Here is a 27,374-nt window from a genome sequence, read left to right as displayed (position 1 = left end):
GTTTTATATTAAAAAACTTTAGCTGGGATTTCAGCCAGCATGGTAATAAGACATTTCTTCTGGGTTTTGCCTTTAAAAAATAAATGCTTTAAACATCAGAGTATGTTGTGATGTATTAGTTGTGAGTAATGTTATGAAAAATAACATTTAAAATAATACTCACTCACTCATTTTCTACCGCTTATCCGAACTACCTCGGTTCACGGGGAGCCTGTGCCTATCTCAGGCGTCATCGGGCATCAAGGCAGGATACACCCTGGACGGAGTGCCAACCCATCGCAGGGCACACACACACTCTCATTCACTCACACAATCACACACTACGGACAATTTTCCAGAGATGCCAATCAACCTACCATGCATGTCTTTGGACCGGGGGAGGAAACCGGAGTACCCGGAGGAAACCCCTGAGGCACGGGGAGAACATGTAAACTCCACACACACAAGGCGGAGGCGGGAATCGAACCCCCAACCCTGGAGGTGTGAGGCGAACGTGCTAACCACTAAGCCACCGTGCCCCCCTCATTTAAAATAATATTTAAATAATAATAAATAGTGAAGAACAGAAATAGTAATAACAGTATTCCCTGCAAAAATACAATTAATACAGCTGTAAAAATTGTGGGGTCAAAATTTAAATATATAGTATATGTAAGGTAATTTTCTCATCTATTTCCAATCCTTATTGGGTATTTTACATGTTTTTTTAATGGACAGTGCAGAACTGCAACAATTTAGCTGGGTTAAGTGGAATAATAACTGAATGTTTCATGAAGGTGGTCACAATATAAACCCCACAGGGGCTAATTTTGCAGGCGTAAACTATAACCGTGTAACTGTTGTATTGTGCTTGTTGCAAGCAGATCCATAATTAATGAACACATTCTTTGTGACGTAACAAAGATAATATTGAAAAACATAGGCTGAATTCTGTATATTATGGTCAGGGCTTCAAATACTGTTATTGTATTGTTTGCTCCTTATTGGATCAGTTAGATCCAATTAGTTAGATCCCTTTATAGTCTGGCTTTAAAGCAGCTCATTCCACAAAGACAGTTCTTTTGCATGTCTCTGAGAAACTACATGCTGCTAGATCAGCCAAATTGTCATCCGTCCTCATCCTCCTTGACCTTTCAGCAGCGTTTGATACGGTCAACCACAAGATTCTCTTATCCACCCACCCTTCAGTAGTCTGTAGTGTAGTTTAACCAATCATGAATCATGTGTGTTCTGAGATGCTTCTCAGTTCACCACATTTGTAAAAAGAGATTATTTGGAGTATTTTTAGATCTGTTCACCATTCTGTGTAAACCTGTGTGTGAAAATATCAGATCAGCAGCTACATGCTTACATTGCCACCTAGGGGAACCATATGGAATTACTATTTATTAGCGATAAAATATACACATTTATATCCAAATAGTATCCAAACATTAGTTTTCTTTCAGTTGTAATATATGTAACATTTCTAATTGTATATTTGCCTCTTTATTTGCACATCCTGCATTAGTGTACAGTTCATGTTTCTATTTTTGTTTACATCCAATTGCTTTTTTTTTTTTTGTAAATCTTTATGCTTATATACATAATTGTTTCTATAATCTTTGTTTCTTAGATTTATGCTTCTTCTTCTCTATTATTACTATGCACCAACACACCAAGACAAATTCCTGTACATGTAGACACCTACAGTACCAGGCAATAAACCAGATTCTGATTCTGATTCGGATTCGGATCTTCGTTCCCCACACCGAGAGAAGGCTGGATACAGTAATTACCCCGGTCTGTTGTCATGCCAACACGAAGCTTAAAACAATAGAGCGAGTGAATTTACATTGCGCGTAATTTTCTTACTTCTTTTAGAGAGTCACTCTAGTCTAAGTTTTTTGTCTATTATTATTATTATTATTATTATTATTATTATTATTATTATTATTATTATTATTATTATTATTATTATTGTGGGATTGAAACTATGAGCCAGAAGCACGTTTTACAGGGTGAGAAAATATTTTAGAGCTTTAAATGTAAAGATTTTCACTGTTTAGGCATTAGAGCTATTTAGGTTTTATAATTTTCATAATTTTTGTAATTTTTTTGTAAAGAATGATTGTAGATTTTTGTTGTTGCTTTATTATTCTTTGTTGGTTAACACTTTTATATGAAGTTTTTATAGATGTAGAAAAAAGGAAAGTTTTTCATTCATACAAAGAATAAATAAATAAATAATAACAATAACAATAACAACAATAATTATTATTATTATTATTATTATTATTATTATTGTTGTTGTTGTTATTATTATTATTATTATTATTATTATTATTATTATTATTATTATTTATAGTGTGTATCTGTCTTTTCCTAAATTGTAACATTTGATATGTTTTAGTTTTTGAGCAGTACCAGAAAGAAAGGATGAGTTTTGTGCAAACAGTTGCAGAGCTTGCAACAAGACCTCAAAATATTGAAACACTTCAAAATGCAGGTAAGTAGTGATCTTGTTGATGTTTTGCAGAATTGAATGCTTATTATTATATATAGCACCTTTCATAAAACAAACTGATGAAAAAGAAAAGTTTAATTCATGTTAACCAATCATGTTAAATAGTTATAAATAGTTTAAATAGAGAATAGTTGAGGGACAGGTGACTCATTACAGGCAGTAATGTAAAACAAGCTGATGGTAATCACTCTTTGCAACCATGGTGAGCAGAAAAGCAGAAAAGAACATACAACCTGTTGAAGCTGGAGGTGGATGAGCTCCAACTGCAGAAGATCACATCAGTTCCTCTCTCGTCTCAACTGGAGTTTTTATAATGCATCTTAATTATAGAATAGTGTATCTAATTATATTGTGTAATGTCTATTAACACAATATATTGTGTAATATAATGTACATTAGAGTATTATAATGTGCATTAACTAATAAAACATGATTCTGATCCTGATTCTGATATGACACATTTTCAGGATTTCCATTTTGTAAAAAAAAATAAATAAATAGATGATTTATCCATGAAAACAGGTGCCTTGTAAGAATATTGTTGGCTGAATGGGCAGTTTTCTTTTTCTCCCATACAGTATTCTTTTTCTCTCTCGTTTCAGGTGTGTTGTCGCTCCTGAGGCCTCTCCTTCTGGATGCCGTCCCGAGTATCCAGCAGACGGCTGCTCTAGCTCTTGGAAGACTCGCCAACTACAACAAGGACCTGGCTGAAGCAGTGGTGAAGGGAGAAATCCTGCCTCAGCTCGTCTACTCGCTGGCCGAAAATAACGTAAGCCATCAGCCCTGCGTTCTAGCTGGTATTCTAAAGCATTTAACTGGATTAATTAGTGAAAAGCTGGGAATGTAGCTGTTAATGCCGAAGACCTCAGACTAATCTGTACTCATCGTTGTCCTCATTGTTAGACTGATGACAAATCCATAGTCCACATGGCAGAAAAAAAAGATTGTGACATCAAATAGAAGCTGTTATTCATGCTACCTTTATAGTAAAGGTCCTTGGCCCATAGTCTGGACTATAACGACCTTTTTTTTTTCTTAAAATGTGACTTTGTATTCAGTATAATGTTTAAAGGGCAGAGAAGAGTTTTAATCAAAGTTTAAATTGATTTTATGGGCAGCAGAGAACTGCTTCTTTAATTTTACTGACATCATATCAGAGCAACCACAATAAAAGAACCATTAGTTTTGGAGAGGCTGCATTTTGAAATGGCTTTAAACAAATGTCTTTTATTTTACTTAAATTTTTACACATTTAATACAGAATTTATTAACTTCATTAATTAAAGGGTAGCTGTTATAAACATAAATGTAATCCACAGCGCTTCTATAAGAAGTCGGCTTCGTTTGTTCTCCGTGCCGTGGCGAAGCACTCACCTGAGCTTGCACAAGCTGTGGTAGACTGCGGTGCTCTCGAAGCTCTTGTCACCTTCCTGGAGGAGTTTGATCTAGGAGTGAAAGAGGCTGCTGCGTGGGCGCTGGGCAACATCGCTCGCCACAACGGCTGTAAGTCAGAAGATTTCACAGCTACACCTCTCACCTCCTACCTCTAAACTCTTACCTCCCTCCTCTTACCTCCCTCCTCCTACATCCCACCTCCTACCTTACCTCACAGCTCCCACCTCCTACCTCCAACTTCTTACCTCCAATCTCTTACCTCCTACCTTATGCTGTAACTACGTATGAGGACATCAAGGTCTAGACTTCCTTTGAGAAGGTTTTAAAGTTTTATTTCCTAGTGTTTCTGTGTGTATATATGCTGTTTTACAATAAACAACAGACCCTTAGTTAAGGTGAAGACACTCAAAAAGCCTGTATGCACACTTTTCGGTATTAAGATTCAATTTGAGTAGATTAGATTAAACTAGGGCTGGTAATTTAACACGTTAATTAGATTAATTAATTATGAGAAAAAATAACGCGTTAATATTTTTAACGCTTTTAACGCGCCCCGCCCCTCCCCACACCTGTACCAACGACTACACATCTTGTAATAAGCTGTAGTGGCGAGTTAGTCAAGCATGATGCCAAACGACACAGATCTGCCTGGCTTTCTGAAGGGCAAATTTAAATTCAAAACTCTTTCCAATGGAGCCACTGATAAAACCAAAGTCCTTTGCGTTCTCTGCAATTTGCTGCAGGCAATCTCCGCCAAACCACGCTAACTGAAAATCGCCGCAAATTAAGTAAGTCGTCCTCAGAAACACTAACAAATGCAATATCTAAATGGATTGCAATTGACTGTAGGCCAGTTAATATTGTGGAAGACAAGGGGTTAATGGATGCTTGTCAAATTGCGATGTTACGGCCATTGTAGCCTAAGTGATAGGCTTGTGTTAAATAAATAAACTGCTTTTTGTTATATTGGTTCAATCTTCCTCAAACACAATCATTTTAAATGACATTTTGGGGGAAATTCTCAACTAAAATTTGTGCAATTAAATGCGATTAATTAGATTAATTAATCGCCACATCATGTAATTAATTAGATTAAAATTTTTAATCGCTTACCAGCCCTAGATTAAACTTTATTATCATTACACATGTACAAGTGCAAGGCAATGAAATGCAGTTTGGCATCTAACAAGTAATGCTGCGAGTCTTTAAGAAGGCTGTGAGTTAAACACAGACAGAATTTCCTTTGGACATCCTCAATGGCTGGAAGTAAAGTTCCTGTGATGTATTTGGTGGTTCTCACCACCTGTTGTAGTGCCTTGCGGTCTGCGGCTGTGCAGTTCCCATACCAGACTGTGAAACAGTTGGTCAGGATGCTCTCAATCACACAGCGATAAAAGTTCACCAGGTTGGCTGAAGACAGGTGATGTCTACTCCAGTGTTCTCAAGAAAAGCAGGCACTGGTGATCTTTCTTGACCAGGCTGGAGGTGTTGGTGGTCCAGGACAGGTCCTCAGAGATGTGGATCCCCAGGAACCTGAAGCCGGAGACACTTTCAGCTGGCATCTCATTGATTTGCATGGGGCATGCATGCCTCCTCTCTCCCTTCTGAAGTCGATGATGAGCTGCTTTGTTTTGCTGGTGTTATTCTCGGGACACCATGCGACCAGATGCTGTACCTCTTACCTGTAGGCTGTCTCATCCTTGTTGGTGATGAGGCCAATAACAGTGGTGTCATCAGCAAACTTAATAATGGGATTAGATCCATGCACAGGCCTACAGTTGTGAGTGAAGAGGGAATAGAGGAATGGGCTCAGCACGCAGCCCTGTGGTAAACCATTGTTAAGGGTACTGGTGGAAGAGCAGTTTTGATCTGACCTGACATGCTGGGGTCTGTTGGTCAGCAATAGTTATGCATTTAATGCAAATGCTTGTGCATTAAAATATATATATGGTATATGCCGAGGAAGATCTTTATTCTGTTGCTGTCAGAAAGATTTGGGGGAAGAATGTGCAAGGTAAAATAACAAAAATGCTTTGTAATATGTAAAGCAGATATAAATAAGAACAAGCAGACAAAATATACTGTATAATATACTATAATATATTCTTCCTAAGGATCTTCTATATTATGTGATCCTTTAATATTAATATGAAGATAATTCATTGTGGTATTATTTAAAAATACATACAAAGACTACAGAAAAACTTTTTTCGACTTGTGAGCCTTATTATTTGTTAGCTATGTTAGCCTGCAGTGTAAAATTGTAACAGTTCATTTTATACATCAAGTTTTGGCTGATTAACTACATCTTAGAGACTAAGAAGTGGTTTGGGTTAAAGTCGTTTTTTCTCAACCTGTTCCTTTAAATTATTGAAGGTTTTCCTTAATGAAGTTTAATCTGCTATGTAAATTGTTTCTAATGTTTTCCGTAACACAGCCTTGGCTCAGGCGGTGGTGGACGCAGGCGCGGTTCCTCTGCTTGTTCTCTGCATGCAGGAGCCTGAGATTGCCCTGAAGAGGATCTCCGCTTCAACGCTGAGCGACATCTCCAGACACTCGCCAGAGCTTGCGCAAACTGTCGTGGACACTGGAGCCATTGCTCACCTGGCACAGATGAGCCTGTATCCAGACGCCAAACTGAAGGTCAGAGTAACAACCTAATCTTTAATCTCTTAGTTTTTCCAACACAGACTTCTGCGTGGCTGACACAATTTTACTAATAAACAAATTTTTATATATAATTCTTTATACAGATAAGAGTTTTAATAAATATTAGATTTAATGTTAATTGTAAATGGTACACGGCACTGTTGAATTCTCGATTCTGATTGGTCAGGAGGTGTAGCTCATAGTGTCAGTAGTTCAGCTGTATTGCAAGATTTAAGATTTATTACGATGCTTTTGTTTGGATCTGTTATCGTTTCTATAGTAACAATTCTTGTATGACTTGTATGGTGAAAACTCCGAATGCTTAAACTTACGAAATGGATGAACTGATGAAAAAATGTGTTGTTATTTAATGAATAATTTACTTGGTAAGTTAATGTTTACTACAGTAAATAAACAATTATGGAAGGAGTCTCCAGTGTCAGTGATTTGAAATGGTCAGTAAGGTAATTATTGATTGTGATGATTGATTATACTACAACTGTAATATCCTCAATAGAACTACTGATTAATCAAAGTTTTACAAAATATTTCCTTATTTCTTGTATACAGAGGCAAGTGTTCTCAGCTCTAGGCCAGATCTCCAAGCACTCTGTGGACCTGGCAGAGCTGGTGGTTGAGGCAGAGATCTTCCCTGCTGTATTGGCCTGCCTTAAGGACCCAGATGAGTGTGTGAGGAAGAACATCGGCACACTGATACGAGAGATCACAAAACACACCCCTGAGGTACCTAACATAGCAATCCAACATTTGATTTGTGAGATGCTTCTTAGCTCAAGGCTGTGTGTATGTATGTGTTTCCCTTCAGTTATCCCAGATGATCGTGAACTCTGGAGGTGTAGCAGCTGTGATTGATTTTCTAGGGCAGTCTAGAGGGAACGTGCGATTGCCCGGCATCATGGTGCTCGGCTACGTGGCTGCACACTCGGAAAACCTCGCCATGGCTGTTATTGTATCTAAGGTCTGCTAATCTAAACCCTATTTTATGATCCATCAGATTTCTGAGGGTGACACATGAGTAGATACAGGGCACTTTGTTAGATATACACGTGTGCAGAAGCTGGAGCAACCTGAGAATGTGTGGGTCACTTTTAAAAGTTATTCTGACTGCATAACTCTCATTATTGCTGGTGTTTTGGTCTCGTCCTATTCATAGAGATAAGAGCCTGGGCTTGTGTGACAAAAGAATTGACAAAGACTGTCACTAAGATGCCTGCTGACTAGACGTTCTTTACCTTTTTGCCAGAAACTGTTTAATAAAGCAGTCATTATATCTTTTATATTAAGTTATACGCAAAATATTTTGCAAAATATTTTAGAATATTTTATCATTTAACACTGAAGTTTCTGCTTTCTCCTCATTCCATTTCTCATCTGAACATTAGGGCGTACCTCAGCTGACTATCTGTCTGTCAGAGGAGACGGAGGATCACATAAAGGCTGCAACAGCCTGGGCACTGGGACAGATCGGCCGTCACACACCAGAGCATGCAAGAGCTGTAGCCATGTCTAACGTGCTCCCCAAACTGCTAAGTCTCTACCTGGGCACCAAAAGCTCAGAGGACCTGCAAGTCAAGGTGCAAAGATTTGCCAAAAATATGGAAAAAAACTTATAATTGAAGGAATTGACTGTGCTCTGATACTTTACTGACTTACGTCCTAAAAAACATAGGGCCCTGGGTACATATAGCTACATATAGCCACTTTGGGTCTATGAATTTATGGCTCTTGGAAAAAAAAAACCTTTGAGTACATAATGCCAGTGGAATATACACACGTGTCTGTAGGGTTTACATAAATTAAAGTCCTGGATGTAGAGTCCTATGTAGAGCCCTTGAAATATAGGCACATAAGGATTCTTTGTATTCAGTAGGAATATCAGGCCCTGGGTTAATAGTCCCTATGAATATAGGGAACTTGGTATACAGTCCCCTAGGAATATGCAGGCCCTGGTTAAATAGTCCCAAGGAGTTCCTAGAAATATAGGACCCTGGGTATATAGTACCCAAGCCAAAGACAAACAAATGTATAGTTTTTGGTTATACAACAAGCATAATCTCTCTCGATACAGGCGAAGAAGGCTTTAAAGAGCGTTCTTCAGAAGTGCACTTACCTTCCGGCACTGGAGCCACTGCTCTACGAAGCTCCCAGCAATGTTCTCAAACACATCATCTGCCAGTTCAGCAAGGTCAACTGCAGGTTCTTCATTACACACATAGCATTTCCTGTTTAAGGCAACCTGTGTGAAGGAATCATCGTCCCTGTTTGTTTCATGTCCTGTAGGTTCTTCCACATGACAGTAAAGCTCGGAGGTTGTTTGTAACTAGCGGAGGACTGAAGAAGGTGCAGGAAATTAAAGCTGAGCCCGGCTCCGCTCTGCTGGAGTACATCAACGCCATTAACGTCTGCTTCCCTGAGGAGATAGTCAGGTGTATAACTGTCCTTAATGAACATTTATTCGTGGAAAAAATGAAAACATCACCTTCTACTTATGTGTGTTATGATACATTTGTTTACTAGTTAATCTTTCTTTAACAGGTATTACTCACCTGGATATTCAGAAGCACTACTGGAAAAGATCGAGAACTATCGGCCTGCTTAGGACAGGAAGCTCATCTCCATGATTAGCACTCTTTACTGCTTTATTAAATAATCTTATTAAATCCAGGGCACTCTGACATGTAGCATCTGCATCTGATTAGTGCCCATGTTTTGCTGCACTGTATGTAGTATAGTGTCACGTGTGATTCAAAGTTATTTTTTGTTAAAAGTCGCAATGTTTAACGCTTTATTTCCAGCAATTGCCTTTATCTAGTATGTCCCCTATAGTAGAAACTAACTACAAACATAACAGTTGTTTGTTGCTTTTAAAACATCTCACATTTTGAAAGTTATACTGAGGAAAGCATGGCCTGTGGAGCTGCCCGTTTTAGTAAAAGAGGTGCGATTGCTTTCAGAGAGCACAATATAATCCTAATATCTTGCAAATGGAAACATTTTGCAAAAGCTAAAATACGCACTAAAAGTCATAGTTTGATATTTCTGTGCCCTGGATGTACAGAATACATCAACATGATTTATTATCATGTGACCTGTATGCAGCACTGGGGCATCAGTAAAGAGTGTAGAGAAGAGGCTTTCAGTTGAATAGGAATAATAAAAATATTTTTGAAACATAAAATTTGTACAAAAGTAGAAATGGGTAACTGACATAAAAAAGAATTAGCCACACTGTCGTTCTCACAGGTGTGTTATTCGTTGTCTTGCATGCATTGTCGAATTTCAAGCAAACACTTTTGACGTTCTGAATCACACCATATCACATACAGTGTTACGTCTGAATCATTCACTGCAATGACTTGGATGCTTATTTTCTAAAATGTAACACTTATACACTCACACACACACACACCGCTTACACTGCTTATTTCAGCGGGAGTGCTGATCGTTTGGCGCCAAAACGAACGGACGGTTATTCGAGTGGTAGGTTACAGTGTAGGCTATAAGACATCGATCAGACGACTGCGTCCAATACAGCTCAATTCCCAGTGCTTCACAGCACACCGACCTGCCGGCTGCCTTTCCTGATGAACACAAATGATTTCGCTGGCTCAGAAACAAATCAGTCGGTGCTTCAGTTTGGTCAACGTCCGGTAAGAATGGGAGGAAGCAGGAGCGGGTGAAATGAGACAATAACTAAAGAAAAGTGAGGAACAGACAAATAAAAGGGGTTAAAAAATATGACAAAAAGCAACTGCTTATTGTGTTATTTCTAAAAGAAAAAAATGTCTAAAGCATCCATGTAACATAAATAACAAAAAGGGGGGTTATTCTGGAAAATATGGGCTACAAACACTAGGAACATGGAAACAACTTAAAAAAGAGAGAATTACTAATACAAAACACGGAAACAAAAACAACAACAAACTGAAGATAAGGACTCAGAAAAGGAAAACAGAGCAGGTTGTTGACATCCTCCACAAGCAAGAGGTGAGGCCGCACCATTCCTATTCATGAACAGAGACACATGGCACAGATAAACAAAAACCTGCCAAATGTTCCCCTACTGTCCAGGCAGGGAATAGTACAAGCCATTCCTAAAAAATGGTGGTAAAAGTGCAACATTAAATAAATATCTAATTTAATAGAAACACCCATATCTGTAACGCAGGCACTTATCCATTCCACCTTGGACGTCTGGTCAGAAGGTACATTACTGTTGAATGTTGTTGAAATGTGTGCATATTAACTGTCATTAATGCTGATTTATTTTCGAGTGTTGATAGTGCCACTAAGTGGGCACTTTAGGTATTGCAGCTCACTACGGGTTGTAAAAAGTGATTATTTGGAGTATTTTTAGATTTGTTAACCATTCTGTGTAAACCTGTGTGTGAAAATCTCAGGAGATCAGCAACTTCTTAAATACTCAAACCAACTTATCTGGTTTCTCCCCATTGTGACATTTGAGGTGTAAATTAACTGAAGTTCTTCAGCTGTATCTGTATGACTTTATTTACTGCCCTGTAAAGAGAAGGACAGGTGTTAATAAAGTGACTTTAAAATCATTCAGGTGTTTATTATATAACGATTACAGAGGGGCTTCTGTACATGTAGGAAGAAGAAGAAATGGTTCCCAAAATCATTTTATTTATTTATTTATTTAATTTCATTAATTTTGTATGTATTAAATATAAGGCGGAATTCTAAATGTCTTTTATTTATCATCGTTCCCCCCCATATTGTATAAAACTATGGCTTCTGCATTCTGCTTAGTGCACTTTTATTCAAAGGATAGTGGAGAATTCAACCCAGACCTAGAGCACGCGAGATAATACTTCCGGTCTGTTGCTGTGCCAACGCGACGCGTAGACAACAACAGAGAGCGAGTGAATTTACATTGCGCGTAATTTTTAATAACTTCTTTGAGAGTCACTCTGGTCTTTTGTATTATTATCATTATTGTTGTGGGATTGAAACTATGAGCCAGCGGCAAGTTTTACAGGGTGAGAAAATATTTTAGAGCTTTAAATGTAAAGCTTTTCACTGTTTAGGCATTAGAGCTATTTAGGTTTTATAATTTTCATAATTTTTGTCATTTTTAATAAAGAATAATTGTAGATTTTTCTTGTTGCTTTATTATACTTTGATGGTTAACACTTATATGAAGATTTTATAGATAAAAAAAGATAAATGGAAAGTTTTTCATTCATACAATGAATAAATGAATAAATAATAATTTATTTATATAAATAATAATAATAATAATTATAATAATAATAACAATAATAATAATAGTAATAATAATTACTATTATTATTATTGTTATTATTGTTATTATTGTTATTATTATTATTATTATTATTTATAGTGTGTATCTGTCTTTTCCTAAATTGTAACATTTGATATGTTTTAGTTTTTGAGCAGTACCAGAAAGAAAGGATGAAGTTTGTGCAAACAGTTGCAGAGCTTGCAACAAGACCTCAAAATATTGAAACACTTCAAAATGCAGGTAAGTGATCTTGTTAAATGTTCTGTAAAATTGAGCGTTTATTATTATATTTGCAAAAGAAGAGTTTAATTCATGTTAACCAATCATGTTAAATAATATGTAATTTAAATAGAGAATAGTTGAGGGACAGGTGACTCCTTACAGGCAGTAATTTAAAACAAGCTGATGGTAATCACTCTTTGCAACCATGGTGAGCAGAAAAGCAGAAAAGAACATGCAACCTGTTGAAGCTGGAGGTGGATGAGCTCCAACTGCAGAAGATCACATCAGCTTCCTCTCCTGTCTCAGCGGGAGGCTACATAGCTAAAGCTCTCTCTCTCTCTCTCTCTCTCTCTCTCTCTCTCTCTCTCTCTCGTTTCAGGTGTGTTGTCGCTCCTGAGGCCTCTCCTTCTGGATGCCGTCCCGAGTATCCAGCAGACGGCTGCTCTGGCTCTCGGAAGACTCGCCAGCTATAACAATGACCTGGCTGAAGCAGTGGTGAGGGGAGAAATCCTGCCTCAGCTCGTCTACTCGCTGGCCGAAAATAACGTAAGCCATCAGCCCTGCGTTCTAGCTGGTATTTTTGAGCATTTAACTGTATTAACTGGTGAAAATCTTGGATGTAGCTCAGAGTAGTCTTGGAACTCATTGTTGCCCTCATTGTTAGACTGATGACACCTCCATAGTCCACATGGCAGAAATATTTTATTTTACTTGAATTTTCACACAATTAATATGTAATTTATTAACTTCATTAATTAAAGGGTAGCTGTTTTCTATGTTGTCTCAAGTTTCACTATAAACACAAATGTAATCCACAGCGCTTCTATAAGAAGGCGGCGGCGTTTGTTCTCCGTGCCGTGGCGAAGCACTCACCTGAGCTCGCACAAGCTGTGGTAGACTGCGGTGGTGTCGAAGCTCTTGTCATCTCCCTGGAGGAGTTTGATCCTGGAGTAAAAGAAGCTGCTGCATGGGCGCTGGGCTACATCGCTCGCCACAACGGCTGTAAGTCTGAAGGTTTCACAGCTACACCAACCACCACCTCCCTCTTACCTCCCACCTCTTACCTTCCAACTCCTACTTCCTACCTCCCACCTCTTACCTTCCATCTCCAACCTCTTACCTCAAATCTATTACCTCCCACCTCTTACTTTCCAGCTCCAACTTCCTACCTCCCACCTCTTACCTTCCAACTCCTACTTCCTACCTCCCACCTCTTACTTTCCAGCTCCAACCTCCTACCTCCCACCTCTTACCTTCCAGCTCCTACTTCCTACCTCCCACCTCTTACTTTCCAACTCCTACTTCCTACCTCAAAACTATTACCTCCTACTTCTTAACTCCCACCTCTTACCTCCTACATTGTACCTTGTACCTCTTACCTCCCAGCTCCTACCTTTCATCTCCAAACTTTTACCTCCTACCTCTTGCATCCTTCCTCTTACCTCCTACCTCGTACCTTTTATTTCCTACCTCCTACCTTCCATCTCATACCTCTTACCTTAAAACTTTTACCTCCTTCCTCTTAACTCCCACCTCTTACCTCCTACTTTGTACCTTCCACCTCTTACCTCCCACCTCCAACCTTTTACCTCCCATCTCATACCTCTTACCTCAAAACTCTTACCTCCTAACTCCCACCTCTTACCTCCTACATTGTACCTTCCACCTCTTACCTCCCACGTCTTACCTCCTACTTTGTACCTTCCACCTCTTACCTCCCACCTCTTACCTTTCTACTCCAACTTCCTACCTCCCTCCTCCTACCTTCCATTTCCAAACTTTTACCTCCTACCTCTTAACTCCCACCTCCTACCTCCTACTTTGTACCTTCCACCTCTTACCTCCCACCTCTTACCTTCCAACTCCTACTTCCTACCTCCCACCTTCTCCCTTCTCCAACCTCTTACCTCAAAACTATTACCTTCTACCTCTTACCTCATACCTCCCACTTCCTATCTTCCATCTCCAAACTTTTGCCTTACCTCCTACCTCTTACCTCCCACCTCCAACCTCTTACCTCCTACCCTATGCTGTAACTAACTATGAGGACATCAAGGTCTGGACTTTCATAGTGTGTATATATTTTCTGTATGTATATACAGTATATGCTGTTTTATGCTAAAAAACAACCCCATAGTTAAGATAATGACAGGCTATGATTCACATTCTATAAAGTACATTAATAGACGGTATATGCAGAGTAAGATCTCTATTCTGTTGCTGACAGAAAGATTTAGGGGAAGGATGTTCAAATGTTCAAAAATAACAAAAATGCTTTTGTAAGATGTAAAGCAGATATAAATAAGAATAAGCAGACAAAATATATTGTATATTCTTCTTAAGTATCTTGTACATTATGTAATCCTTTAACATTAATATGAAGTTAACCAGAAACCAGAAACCTGTTAGACTGAAATCTAAAGTTTGTATAATGATCAATGGTTAGTCTTGAATTTTTATTATCTGTTAGCTACGTTAGCCTCCAGTGTAAAATTGTAACAGCTCATTTTAGACATCAAGCAAGTTTTGGCTGATTAACTACATCTTAGAGACTAAAAAGTGCTTTGGGTTAAAGTCATTTTTTCTCAACCTGTTAGTTTAAATTATTGAAGGTTTTCCTTAATGAAGTTTAATCTGCTATGTAAATTGTTTCTGATGTTTTCCGTAACACAGCCTTGGCTCAGGCGGTGGTGGACGCAGGCGCGGTTCCTCTGCTTGTTCTCTGCATGCAGGAGCCTGAGATTGCCCTGAAGAGGATCTCCGCTTCAACGCTGAGCGACATCTCCAGACACTCACCAGAGCTTGCGCAAACTGTCGTGGACACTGGAGCCATTGCTCACCTGGCACAGATGAGCCTGCACCCAGACACCAAACTGAAGGTCAGAGTAACAGCCTAATCTTTAATCTCTTAGTTTTTCCAACATAGACTTCTGTGTGGCTGACACAATTTTACTAATGAACAATTCTAAAATGATATTTATATTAAGTGTGTATTTCAAAACAGTGTGTATTTGTAAATGGTACATGGCACTGTTGAATTCTCAATTCTGATTGGTCAGGAAGGGTAGCTCATTTTTCTACAGTGTCAGTAGTTCCGCTGTATTGCAAGAGTTAAGATTTATTGCATGCTTTTGTTTGGATCTGTTGTAATTTCTATATCAACAACTCATGTATGACTTGTATGGTGAAAACTCCAAATGCTTAAACTTACGAAATGGATGAACTGATGAAAAAATGTGTTGTTATTTAATGAATAATTTACTTGGTAAGTTAATATTTACTAAATAAACAATTATGGAAGGAGTCTCCAGTGTCAGTGATTTGAAATGGTCAGTAAGGTGATTGATTGTGATGATTGATTATACTATAACTGTAATATCCTCAATAGAACTACTGATTAATCAAAGTTTTACAAAATATTTCCCATCTTGTATACAGAGGCAAGTGTTCTCAGCTTTAGGCCAGATCTCCAAGCACTCTGTGGACCTGGCAGAGATGGTGGTTGAGGCAGAGATCTTCCCTACTGTATTGGCCTGCCTTAAGGACCCAGATGAGTGTGTGAGGAAGAACATCAGCACACTGATACGAGAGATCACAAAACACACCCCTGAGGTATCTAAAATGGCTACTAAAGCATTTTAAAGCAGAAAAGATTGAGAGCAACTGGAGAGCGCATATGCATTAACACCTTCATTATTTTATCAAGATTTTTTTTTTCCATAGCAGTCACAACATTTGATTTGTGAGATGCTTCTTAGCTCAAGGCTGTGTGTATGTATGTGTTTCCCTTCAGTTATCCCAGATGATCGTGAACGCTGGAGGTGTAGCAGCTGTCATTGATTTTCTAGGGGACTCTAGAGGGAACGTGCGATTGCCCGGCATCATGATGCTCGGCTACGTGGCTGCACACTCGGAAAACCTCGCCATGGCTGTTATTGTATCTAAGGTCTGCTAATCTAAACCCTATTTTATGGTCCATCAGATTTTTCTGAAGCTGACACATGAGTAGATACAGATACTACACTTTGTTAGATATACACGTGTGCAGAAGCTGGAGCAATCTGAGAATGTGTGGGTCACTTTTAAAAGTTATTCTGACTGCATAACTCTCATTATTGCTGGTGTTTTGGTCTCGTCCTATTCATAGAGATAAGAGCCTGGGCTTGTGTGACAAAACAATTGACAAAGACTGTCAGTAAGATGCCTGCTGACTAGAAGATCTTTACCTTTTTGCCACAAACTGTTTAATAAATCAGTCCTTATATCTTTTATATTAAGTTATATGCAAAATATTTTGCCCTATTAAGGTTGCAGTTTAGAATATTTTATCATTTATTACTGAAGTTTCTCCTCTGTCCTCATTCCATTTCTCATCTGAACATTAGGGCGTACCTCAGCTGGCTATCTGTCTGTCAGAGGAGACGGAGGATCACATAAAGGCTGCAACAGCCTGGGCACTGGGACAGATCGGCCGTCACACACCAGAGCATGCAAGAGCTGTAGCCATGTCTAACGTGCTCCCCAAACTGCTAAGTCTCTACCTGGGCACCCAGAGCTCAGAGGACCTGCAAGTCAAGGTGCAAAGATTTGCCAAAAAATGGAAAATAAAAAAAAAAGATGAAAAAAAATGGAATTGACTGTGCTCTGATACTTTACAAACTCTTACTGACTTAGTTAGGTACTAAAACCTGGGTAGTTAGTCCCAAGGACTATAGGGATCTTGGTATACAGTTCCTAGAAATATAGGACCCTGGGTATATAACACCCAGGCCAAAGACAAACAAATGTATAGTTTTTGGTTATACAACAAGCATAATCTCTCTCGATACAGGCGAAGAAGGCTTTAAAGAGCGTTCTTCAGAAGTGCACTTACCTTCCGGCACTGGAGCCACTGCTCTACGAAGCTCCCAGCAATGTTCTCAAACACATCATCTGCCAGTTCAGCAAGGTCAACTGCAGGTTCTTCATTACACACATAGAATTTCCTGTTTAAGGCAACCTGTGTGAAGGAATCATCGTCCCTGTTTGTTTCATGTCCTGTAGGTTCTTCCACATGACAGTAAAGCTCGGAGGTTGTTTGTAACTAGCGGAGGACTGAAGAAGGTGCAGGAAATTAAAGCTGAGCCCGGCTCCGCTCTGCTGGAGTACATAAACGCCATTAACGCCTGCTACCCTGAGGAGATAGTCAGGTGTATAATTTATTCTTTAATTTATTCATGGGAAAAAGGGAACAGTCACCTTCTACTTATGTGTGCTATGATACATTTGTTTACTAGTTAATCTTTCTTTAACAGGTATTACTCACCTGGATATTCAGAAGCACTACTGGAAAGGATCGAGAACTATCAGCCTGCTTAGGACAGGAAGCTCATGTCCATGATTAGCACTCTTTACTGCTTTATTAAATAATCTTATTAAATCCAGGGCACTCTGACATGTAGCATCTGCATCTGATGAGTGCCCATGTGTGTAGTATAGTGTCACGTGTGATTCAAAGTACTTTTTTGTTAAAAGTCGCAATGTTTAACGCTTTAATTCCAGCATTATGCTTTTATCTAGCATGTCCCCTGTAGACGAAACTCACTACATACATAAGAGTTGTTTTGTTGCTTTCAAAACATCTCACATTTTGTTAATCATCAATAAAAAAATCATTTAAAATAGAGAAATGCTTTGTTCTAAAGCATTAATAAAGCCAGTGTGTGCCTTTTATTTATTTACATACTTGTATATTTTTTATTGTGCTTGTGATTTTTTTGTAAGCAAAACACACAAATTGAGGAAAATGTCAAACTTAAGCATTGTTTTAATAGGAATCTATACATTTATCCTACTTTCTTTCTCATTTCCACCAATATATGAGCTGCTTGTGTAGCGAATCTGCAGATTCTGATGCAATAATAAAATGACACGTTTTCGAGAATAGCGAAAGTGTTACAGTGAATGCGGCGCTGTGTTTACCTTTTCCCTGCTATTTCATCATACGGATGCGGTTTGTTTTTTTACCTACCTGCATTCGGACAAACCCCGCCCCTGCAATGTGATTGGCTCAGAGCTCATATTTACGATTACGATCGTAACCGACCAATCCTGGCTCAGGACTACAGGATACGTCTGGCCAATCCGCGCCAAGAAGGCGGGATATTACAGAATACGGGTAGGGGGAGAAATCACTGGTTCCACATGCTGAGCAGAGCGACATCAGCAGTGCTGCGGAGTGGAGCAGAGATTTCAGCCGCTGTCCTTTTCATCCACACAGCCAGAAGTCAGTCGCTCTCTGCTTCACGTGTTATCAGACCTTTCAGTCTTACGACCTGCTTGTGCAAGACAAAGAAAAAGAGAAATCTGTGTTTGCAGCAAAGTGAAGGACTGAACATGGAGGGCAACATGGAGGAGATTCTGGCTCCACTGAGACAAGCAGTGAAGGAGCAGGTCAGTAAAATGGGCAGCTTAAATTATGGGATGTTGTAGCACTCATCTGAGCTGGGATTCGAACACATGACCTTCTGATCAGGCGCTGGACTACTGATAAGCAGGTCATGGTTTCGAATCCCAGCTCCACCAAGCTGCCACTGTTGGGCCCCTGAGCATTAAAAGGCCCTTAAACCCAAAATCCTTGGGTGCCAGACTACTGATCTGAAGGTAATGGGTTCGAATCCCAGCTCCACCAAGCTGCCACTGTTAGGCCCCTGAGCAAAAGGCTTTCCTTTTCATTCATGTAATGTTCATTCATAAGGATTAATTCATGCACCGAAATCAGGGGAAATCAAACAGAAAGTAAATATAGGATCGGATCCATGAAAATAAACAGAGATTATGTGCTTCTGGGTTGCCACGTTTATAACAGGCCGTGCGCCAAATCCCTCCTTTCTGCTGTAGTCAGGATTACAGTCCTGTTCTAACACACCATAAATTATTCTTATTTTTATTCCACTTGTATCCCGTTTTTCTTTTCCTTCTCTCCGCCCTGCATTGCCACGTTTGAGCATCTGTTTTACAGGCTGTGTCTCAAATCACTTTCACTTTATACAATTTTTATTTTTAGGGCTCTTTCAGTTTGACCAGATGATGTGATGATGGAAAGCTTTAGGTAGAAAAGCTTGTGGTTTCTTGGTATCCTGCTCGAAACTGGAGCACAACATTGTCACCAAAATATGAGTTTGAACTCCTTGGTTGTTTACAGGATAAACTTTCTCTTCTGTAAAATCTGACGTCGTTGGTGTTTATGGCTTGAAGGAGATTTGAGGAATGATGGTGCGTTCATCCAGCCGCCCGTCTGTTTTCTGTAGCTCTTATGTACACGAGGTAGCACTGAACCCGGGGTGTATCCTAAGGGGTACAGGGTTCCATGCTTCATAGGTCTCACACACACACACACACACACACACAGTCATGCCGGTCATCTTTAAGCGCATGTCTTTGGACTGCGGAGGAAACCAGTGTACCCAGAGGAAACCGCTGATGCATGGGTGCCATAACTTTCGCCTCGGTGCCAAAGATGAAGCAATTTGGAGAAGGAAGCAGTGCTTGGTTCAGTTACAGTTCTTATCGACTCTCAGTGTTCTCAGTTTGATCTGTGTTTTCTCCCTGTGCGAAGGGCGAACTGGTGCGTCAGATGAAAGCCGACGGCGCTCCGGACGTGGATGTCACCAAAGCTGTTGCGGAGCTCAAAGCCAGGAAGAAGATCCTAGAGGCAAAAGTAAGGGCTGTTATTTCAAGTGCTGTCACCAGACTACTAATAATCAACCGAGACCGAAAGATAAAAACTGAGCACCTTAGATTTCTTGCAGTTACTTGTTTCTTTAAGTAAGCACTTGATGAAAGAGGTTCTGCTTTTAAGCTCGATCATCTGATATCTGATATCTGATATTGAATGTCTACGTCTACAGACACATCGAAAGTTTAGTCTTTGTCTCAGATCGAAGGCGTGTCCTCACCAGCATGGACTCCGCCATTAATTCTTTCCACAATGCTATAATTCTCTTGTTCCAGGAGCTCTCGCTGCAGACTAAAGACGACATCGTGGACAGAGTGAAGATGGAGGACACGCTGAAGCGACGCTTCTTTTATGACCAAGCGTTCGCCATCTATGGAGGTGAGGTTTCAGCTGGAGGCAGAAAATACACGTAACTGTATCTGTCGTATAGCACTTGTAGTGATATATTCCGATGGTTTGGCGTGTGTGTGTGTGTGTCAGGTGTGAGCGGTCTGTACGATTTCGGGCCGGTCGGCTGCGCTCTGAAGAACAACATCCTGCAGGCGTGGAGACAGCACTTCATCCAAGAGGAGCAGATTCTGGAGATCGACTGTACGATGCTCACGCCCGAATCTGTCCTCAAGTGAGTTCTCACTCAACTCTGTTCAAACTTCATGACCGGAGCAACACCAGTGATTTTATTGCTGTCGGTGCTTCGTGCTGGAATTCGGCCAGTATAATTAGCCCCACGGGGGAAAAACGGAACTGTGCCGTCACCTGTGTGGGAGGCGGAACTTTCCAGAGAGACGGGCGAGTCAATCACAGTGACCGCCCCGTTGTTGAAATCTTGTTCCTGATTGGTCACAAGGTGTTGATGCGTTCAGCTTCATGTTAATGAATTCAGTCTAGTTAAATATTTTGCTGACGTTTCCATCAGAATCAGATTTATTGGCCAAGTGTGTTGACACACACAAGGAATTTAGTTCCAGCAGTTTGTGACTCTCAAAGGTACAGACATAAATAACACAATACTATACGAGAAAACAATGCAGACGATGAGACACAATATAGACAGAATGAGTATAAAATATGGATATAGAATGAATAAAATATATAAAATATGAATATGGAATATGAACGATCAGTAATGTACATAAAGTACATGGGAGTGCAACTAAAGTGCTAACTCTTAGCATCGAACTTGTACCAAAAATACATCTGGTACTGAAAGTGCTGATAGAAAGCAGAAAAAAACGTCATTGTTTCTGTTTAGGACATCAGGGCACGTGGACAAGTTCGCAGACTACATGGTGAAAGACGTGAAGAACGGAGAGTGCTTCCGAGCCGATCATCTCCTGAAGGGTTTGTCTTTATACACACTCTCTCTCTCTCTTTCTCTGTCTGTCTGTCTGTCTCTCTCTCTCTCTCTCTCTGTCTCTCACTGTCTGTTTCTTTGTTTTTGTCTGTCTCTTTGTCTGTCTGTCTCTCTCTGTCTCTCGCTCTCACTGTCTGTTTCTCTGTTTTTGTGTCTCTCTTTTTCTGTTTGTCTGTCTCTTACTGTCTGTTTCTGTTTTTGTTTGTCTGTTTGTCTCTCTATCTGTCTTTCTCCCTGTCTTTCTCTCTCTGTCTGTCTGCCTGTCTCTCTCGATCTCCGTCTTTGTTTTTGTGTCTGTCTGTTCCTGTCTCTCTCTGTGTCTCTCTCTCTTTGTCTGTCCGTCTCTCTCGATGTCCGTCTCTGTTTTTGTGTCTGTTACTGACTCTTTCTCAGGTCTCTCTGTCTCTGTGTGTCTCTCTCTCTCTCTCTCTCTCTCTCTCTCTTTCTCTCTGCCTAAGTAGGGGGTTTTTGTTTTTTAAGTCTGTCATGTTTGTAAGGCAGCAGGTTTCAGATCTAGTTTCAGCAGCTCCATGATGCTGGCAGTAAAATATTCATTTTTCTAATTAAAGGCATGAAATGAGCTGGAGATCAGAATGTGAAGCATTAGTCAGGGTTTTCTGATGTGAGGCTCATGCTAGCGAGTGACGCCTGCAGTTAACATCACTCAGATGATTGACAGGACCGTGTTCACGCTTGTGTCTTGTGTGTGATTGATGCAGCTCATCTTCAGAAGCTGATGAGTGACAAGAAGTGCACCCAGGAGAAGAAGGGTGAAATGGAAGACGTCATCACTCAGGTAAAGTCCTGACTTCCTGTTCGTTTGTGTTACGGCACCAATGAGAAGGTTTGTGGTGGGAAACCTCAGTATGACCTTGTGTGCTTCAGGTTGTGGCTAAATCCTGTGCTCTAGAACGTGCAGTTTTTAAAATAAACCTGCTGGAAAATGAGACCGTGTGGATGAGGCGCCACCTGCAGGTTAAACCGTATAATAACATGCAGCTCATGGCATGAGGAAGTAATCCTGCATGTAAAAATGCCACCTTAAGTGAAGCAGATGATTGGCAGATTACCCCCACCCCACCCCCCCACCCCCAAGCTCCTGAAAACTTTCCATACTAATGAAGCTTTGCTGCTTGTCTCTACAGATGGACAACTACACTCAGCAGGAACTGGCTGATCTGTTCGTGAAATACAACGTGAAGTCTCCCAGCACAGGAAATGACCTCACACCACCCATCTCATTCAACCTGATGTTCCAGACCTCCATCGGTCCTGGAGGTAACATGCTGGGGTGAGTCGAGAAAATGAAGCTGTCTTCAAAAACCACACAATACTCGATCCTGATTGGTCCGACGGTGTTGGTTGCGTTTCTATGGCAGCAGCTCTGATTGTAGTTCCAGCTGCTTCACAGGTTTAGTTATGTTAGTTTGCGACACGTTATTGAGGGATAAATATATAAATACGAAACTAAAAACTAAACTTTTATCATTTGTATTCAGATGTTTTTTGTTTATTCTGCTTTGAGACGGCGTCCATCGTGAAAGAAGTTTATACAAATAAAACTGAATTGAATTATTGTTACTATGGTAACAACTGTATTGTGTTTTTTTTTTTTTTGGAAGGCGACTCCAGTACTAGCACAACATTATTGTCTTGATGAATTTAAAGTTAACCTGTTCTTATAAAATCACAACCACTTCACTGCTTTATCTTCATCTTAATATTGTTTGATTTCTGCAGCTATCTGCGGCCTGAAACCGCTCAGGGAATCTTCCTGAACTTCAAACGGCTGCTGGAGTTCAACCAGGGCAAGCTGCCGTTTGCTGCGGCTCAGATCGGGAATTCGTTCAGGAACGAGATCTCGCCTCGCTCGGGACTCATTCGTGTCAGGTAGGTGAGCTGCGTTACCTTATCAGGCATTATGACCTCGTTTTGTGAACGACGGAGCGTAGGATCCACTAACATGGCTTTTATCCAACATTCTTTCTTAGGGAGTTCACGATGGCTGAGATCGAGCACTTTGTCGATCCAAATGAAAAAGTCCATTCCAAATTCTCCAACGTCGCCAATCTGGACATCTTGCTGTACTCATCCAAAGCACAGACCAGCGGTCAGTCAGCCCAGATTATGAAGCTGGGGGATGCAGTAGAGCAGGTGAGGGGTTACTGTGTGTGTCTGTGTGTGTGTGTGTGTGTGTGTGTGTGTGTGTATATATCGTGGCTGTCAGGCAGAATCCTCGTATCTCCAAAACCTTTATTTTTCAGGAAATTAAAAAAACGCCGTACCTTATCTGCAGTGCACAGGGTTTAGTCCGCGTTGCAGTGGATTGTCTTGCGCTAAATTCCTGTCCTCAGACGAGCACCAGAACTAGCGGGGGTCAAGATTTTTTTTTTCTTTGAGCCCAGTGTTTTGAAGACATTTACCTCAGAAGACGTGTTGATTCGTTGCGACTCTTCTTGAGGAGAAATATGCCGCGAAGCTCTCCCGCGGAGTGAGGAAGAGGTGGACAGTTGAAGTGTCCAATGGAGTTATGAGATTTGCGCTCAAGCTATTTTCAAGACTTTAGATTGGTTAATAACTTGTAAAAATAACAGACCCACGTGGGGACTGACCAATAGCATCGATATGTGAAAAAATATGAAATTGACCAAATTTGGACATACGATGTTTTTGCCCGACAGCGACGATTATATAATATAAAATAAATCTACTTGTGAGCTTTAAGAAAAGCCTCCTGTGGGAATATATATTTGTCTGGGAAATCTAGTCCTGCTGACACTCCGCAGGTCTCGATCTCCGTATACTCTCTAATGTCCAGCGTATTAACCGTCTGTTTTTAGGGTGTTATCAACAACTCCGTCCTGGGCTACTTCATCGGGAGGATCTACCTCTACCTGACCAAAGTCGGTCTGGCAAAAGATAAAGTGCGATTCCGTCAGCACATGGACAACGAGATGGCCCACTACGCCTGCGACTGCTGGGACGCCGAAGCCAAAACCTCCTACGTACGTCCTTAAAGCTGTTGAATCTCCCCCTACATGTCGTCATTACTCTGAAGTGTCGTGGTTTTATTACATGTTTGTTGGTTCACAGGGCTGGATCGAAATCGTGGGCTGTGCAGACCGCTCATGTTATGACCTCACGTGTCACGCACGGGCTACCAAGGTCCCCCTGGTTGCCGAGAAACCTCTGAAGGAACCCATATCCTCAGACTGAAGCTTTATTCTGTTTAATTGGCTTTGATTGGGTTACATTTTTATCAGGTTTATTTTCATCAGTTGTGTCCTTAACCGCTTCGCACAAAGTCGTCAACGTAGTGCAGTTTGAGCCGAACAAGGGAGCCATCGGCAAAGAATACAAGAAAGAGGCGAAGCTGGTCATGGAACACCTCGCCGTGTGTGACGAGTGTTACATCACAGATCAGGAGAAGCTGCTCAGTGAGACCGGGTGAGAGTCAGTTTTACTCTAAGGTGTGAAGTCAGTGATGATCAGTGGGATAAACAGGGTATGTTGTTGCTCTGTGCAGCGAGTTCACCATCGAGACCGAAGGCAAGACCTTCAAACTCACAAAGGACATGGTTAGCATCAAGAGGTTCCAGAAGACACTTCATGGTGAGGTCAAATATCTTCGAGGTTTAAACAATGTTCTGTATTATACTTTGTTGTTTCATGGATCATCTCCAAGTAGGGATTTAGTGTTTATCTGGCAGCCTGCAAGAAGCTTTCCCATGTCAGACATTTGAAAAATCCATTTTCTGGAACTGTAAATGTTTCTCAACCAGAAGGAAAGTTCGTGTTTAAGGATTTCTTTCCATTTCCACTGAAAAATTTCCCTCTATATTTCCTTTATATTATATTATATTTCCCCTCAGAATTCAGTTTAATTGGCTATTTTGTTCTCGCCCCAATAGAGTTGGATTTGATTCATATATTGTGCTCTGTGTTAAAGCAAACTGTGTCTGAACTCATGAAACAATCAGGTATAAATAGATTCTCAAATTTCCCTGTTTTCAAATTCCTTGTTTTCCAAACTGAGCTTGTGAGTTTGTGTCACTTCAGTTGAAGAGATCACCCCCAACGTCATCGAGCCTTCCTTCGGCATCGGCAGAATCATGTACTCCATTTTCGAGCACACATTCCACGTCAGAGAGGGCGACGAGCAAAGAACGGTAAATCGACGTTCCTGATTCTGAAGGAAAACCATAACGAGTGAAACTAACCTTACTGTTCCTGTTCTCAGTATTTCAGCTTCCCGGCTCTTGTAGCGCCTTACAAATGTTCCGTCCTTCCTCTGAGCCAGAATCAGGAATTCGTGCCTTTTGTGCGTGAACTATGTGAGTCTACACAGACATTATTATATTATATTATATTATATTATATTATAATATATTAGACTTAATAAATGGCACTGGTTGATCTTGTGGCCTCTCCACAGCCGAAGCCATGACCAAATTTGGCGTGTCCCATAAAGTGGACGACTCCTCGGGCTCCATCGGAAGGCGCTACGCCCGAACGGACGAAATCGGTGTGGCGTTCGGAATCACTATCGATTTCGATACCGTGAACAAGACGCCACACACGGCCACTCTGAGAGACCGAGACAGCATGAGGCAGATCAGAGCCGAGGTAAAGCATTCGCACATCTAACATCTCGTTTTATCTGGAATTTTATATGAAACCTCAGTGAGCATTATTCATGTTGATAAATTTCTTAGTTGCCTCTTTACTTTAGATTAGTTTATTGTACAACTGCAATGGAAAATAGCTTGGGAGCTTATTTAATATATATAAAAAAGTAAAATGCAGAGTAACTCGGAGTACAACAGTGTATATGATTTGTGAGTCTCGTATAAATTTACACAAACTTGGATGTTTTTCTGAAAAACGAATCAAGAAATGGCTTGAATTTAAATGCTCCTAGAAATTATTTACAAAGATTTTGTATATCTAATTTATTAAATTAATATGCATTGGATAGGGGGGCACGGTGGCTTAGTGGTTAGCACTTTCGCCTCACACCTCCAGGTTTGGGGGTTCGATTCCCACCTCCACCTTGTGTGTGTGGAGTTTGCATGTTCTCCCCGTGCCTCAGGGGTTTCCTCCGGGTACTCCGGTTTCCTCCTCTGGTCCAAAGACATGCATGGTAGGTTGATTGGCATCTCTGGAAAATTGTCTGTAGTGTGTGACTGCGTGAGTGAATGAGAGTGTGTGTGTGCGCCCTGCGATGGTTGGCACTCCGTCCAAGGTGTATCCTGCCTCGATGCCCGATGACGCATGAGATAGGCACAGGCTCCCCGTGACCCGAGGTAGTTTGGATAAGTGGTAGAAAATGAGTAAGTGAGAGAGTGTTGTTACAAGTCAGGAAACAATTGTAAAGAATACAAACAGCATCTCTGCTGCAGAACAACCCCCCTGGGAACAGCTAGATGGCAGCAAAAACTCCACACACACACACACACACACACCTGACCCGAGGTAGTTCGGATAAGCGGTAGAAAATGAATGAATGCATTGGATATATTACCCGTTTATTATTAGGTTTGTGCCTAATCAACTGAGGTCTTTGTCTTTGCCCCTCAGGTTCGTGAGTTACCCGAGATCGTGCGAGACCTCGCCAATGGTTCCACCACATGGGCTGAGATTGAGAGCAAGTACCCCATCTTTGAAGGTCAGGAGACCAGCAAGAAGGACACAGCTGAAGAGTAGATTAAGCTGCCTTACCTCATCCTGCCTCCTACACACAGAGCAACACCATGCACATTTTTTACATTAGCACCAATAGGAACAATTTAATTGCACCTGTACAGTACGACATTAACGATCGTTGTGAACGGTGCACTCGGCCATCGCTATCATTAAGTCATTAAAATATATCTTTATACAGAAATTCAGAGACCATGTACACATGGTGGATATTGTCACGGTTCAGTAAGAGGTCGTGTTTTAAAAGGGAGAACTGGAATTCAGGAATTTCACTCTTTAAGAAATTGCTAGAAATGTGAAATACGTACTTGGTTCAATAAATCAAAGCCAGGACTTTCTGGACCTCAAATTTTGTGTGGTGGATTTTTTATTTCTATCCCTTTATTACTCTGTCTTTGTACCAAATAAATCTGATTTGTTTATATGTAGATATTTCATTCATTCATCTTCTACCGCTTATCCGAACTACCTCGGGTCACGGGGAGCCTGTGCCTATATCAGGTGTCATTGGGCATCAAGGCAGGATACACCCTGGGCGGAG

At 40.6% G+C, this 27,374-nt stretch overlaps 3 protein-coding genes across 3 annotated transcripts; all 3 read left to right on the top strand.

The window, feature by feature from the left end:
- Positions 1-1,975: 1,975 nt before the first annotated feature.
- Positions 1,976-9,170, top strand: LOC132840269 (sperm-associated antigen 6-like). The gene is made up of 11 exons (XM_060861794.1): positions 1,976-2,000; positions 2,393-2,488; positions 3,109-3,275; positions 3,826-4,009; positions 6,339-6,544; positions 7,121-7,294; positions 7,377-7,529; positions 7,954-8,145; positions 8,640-8,756; positions 8,852-8,997; positions 9,107-9,170. The coding sequence occupies exons 1-11, from the start codon at positions 1,976-1,978 to the stop codon at positions 9,168-9,170; spliced, it is 1,524 nt and encodes a 507-aa protein (XP_060717777.1).
- Positions 9,171-11,444: 2,274 nt separating this feature from the next.
- On the top strand, positions 11,445-17,613 carry LOC132840252 (sperm-associated antigen 6). The gene is made up of 11 exons (XM_060861769.1): positions 11,445-11,571; positions 11,982-12,077; positions 12,439-12,605; positions 12,878-13,061; positions 14,733-14,938; positions 15,498-15,671; positions 15,853-16,005; positions 16,445-16,636; positions 16,891-17,007; positions 17,103-17,248; positions 17,354-17,613. Exons 1-11 carry the CDS (start codon positions 11,547-11,549, stop codon positions 17,415-17,417), a joined length of 1,524 nt encoding a protein of 507 aa, XP_060717752.1. The 5' UTR covers positions 11,445-11,546; the 3' UTR covers positions 17,418-17,613.
- A 612-nt stretch (positions 17,614-18,225) lies between these two features.
- Positions 18,226-27,182, top strand: gars1 (glycyl-tRNA synthetase 1). The gene is made up of 17 exons (XM_060861881.1): positions 18,226-18,491; positions 19,657-19,758; positions 20,052-20,154; positions 20,257-20,398; positions 21,029-21,117; positions 21,850-21,926; positions 22,276-22,421; positions 22,871-23,020; positions 23,122-23,284; positions 23,971-24,135; positions 24,224-24,332; positions 24,433-24,577; positions 24,657-24,742; positions 25,190-25,299; positions 25,371-25,464; positions 25,566-25,756; positions 26,711-27,182. Exons 1-17 carry the CDS (start codon positions 18,243-18,245, stop codon positions 26,834-26,836), a joined length of 2,247 nt encoding a protein of 748 aa, XP_060717864.1. The 5' UTR covers positions 18,226-18,242; the 3' UTR covers positions 26,837-27,182.
- The last annotated feature ends 192 nt before the right edge of the window (positions 27,183-27,374 follow it).

Source organism: Tachysurus vachellii, chromosome 25, assembly GCF_030014155.1.
Source record: "Tachysurus vachellii isolate PV-2020 chromosome 25, HZAU_Pvac_v1, whole genome shotgun sequence".
In the NCBI taxonomy this organism is placed as follows: domain Eukaryota; kingdom Metazoa; phylum Chordata; class Actinopteri; order Siluriformes; family Bagridae; genus Tachysurus; species Tachysurus vachellii.
The sequence above is the reverse complement of the archived record's forward strand: the minus strand, read 5'-3'. Positions and strand labels throughout refer to the sequence as shown.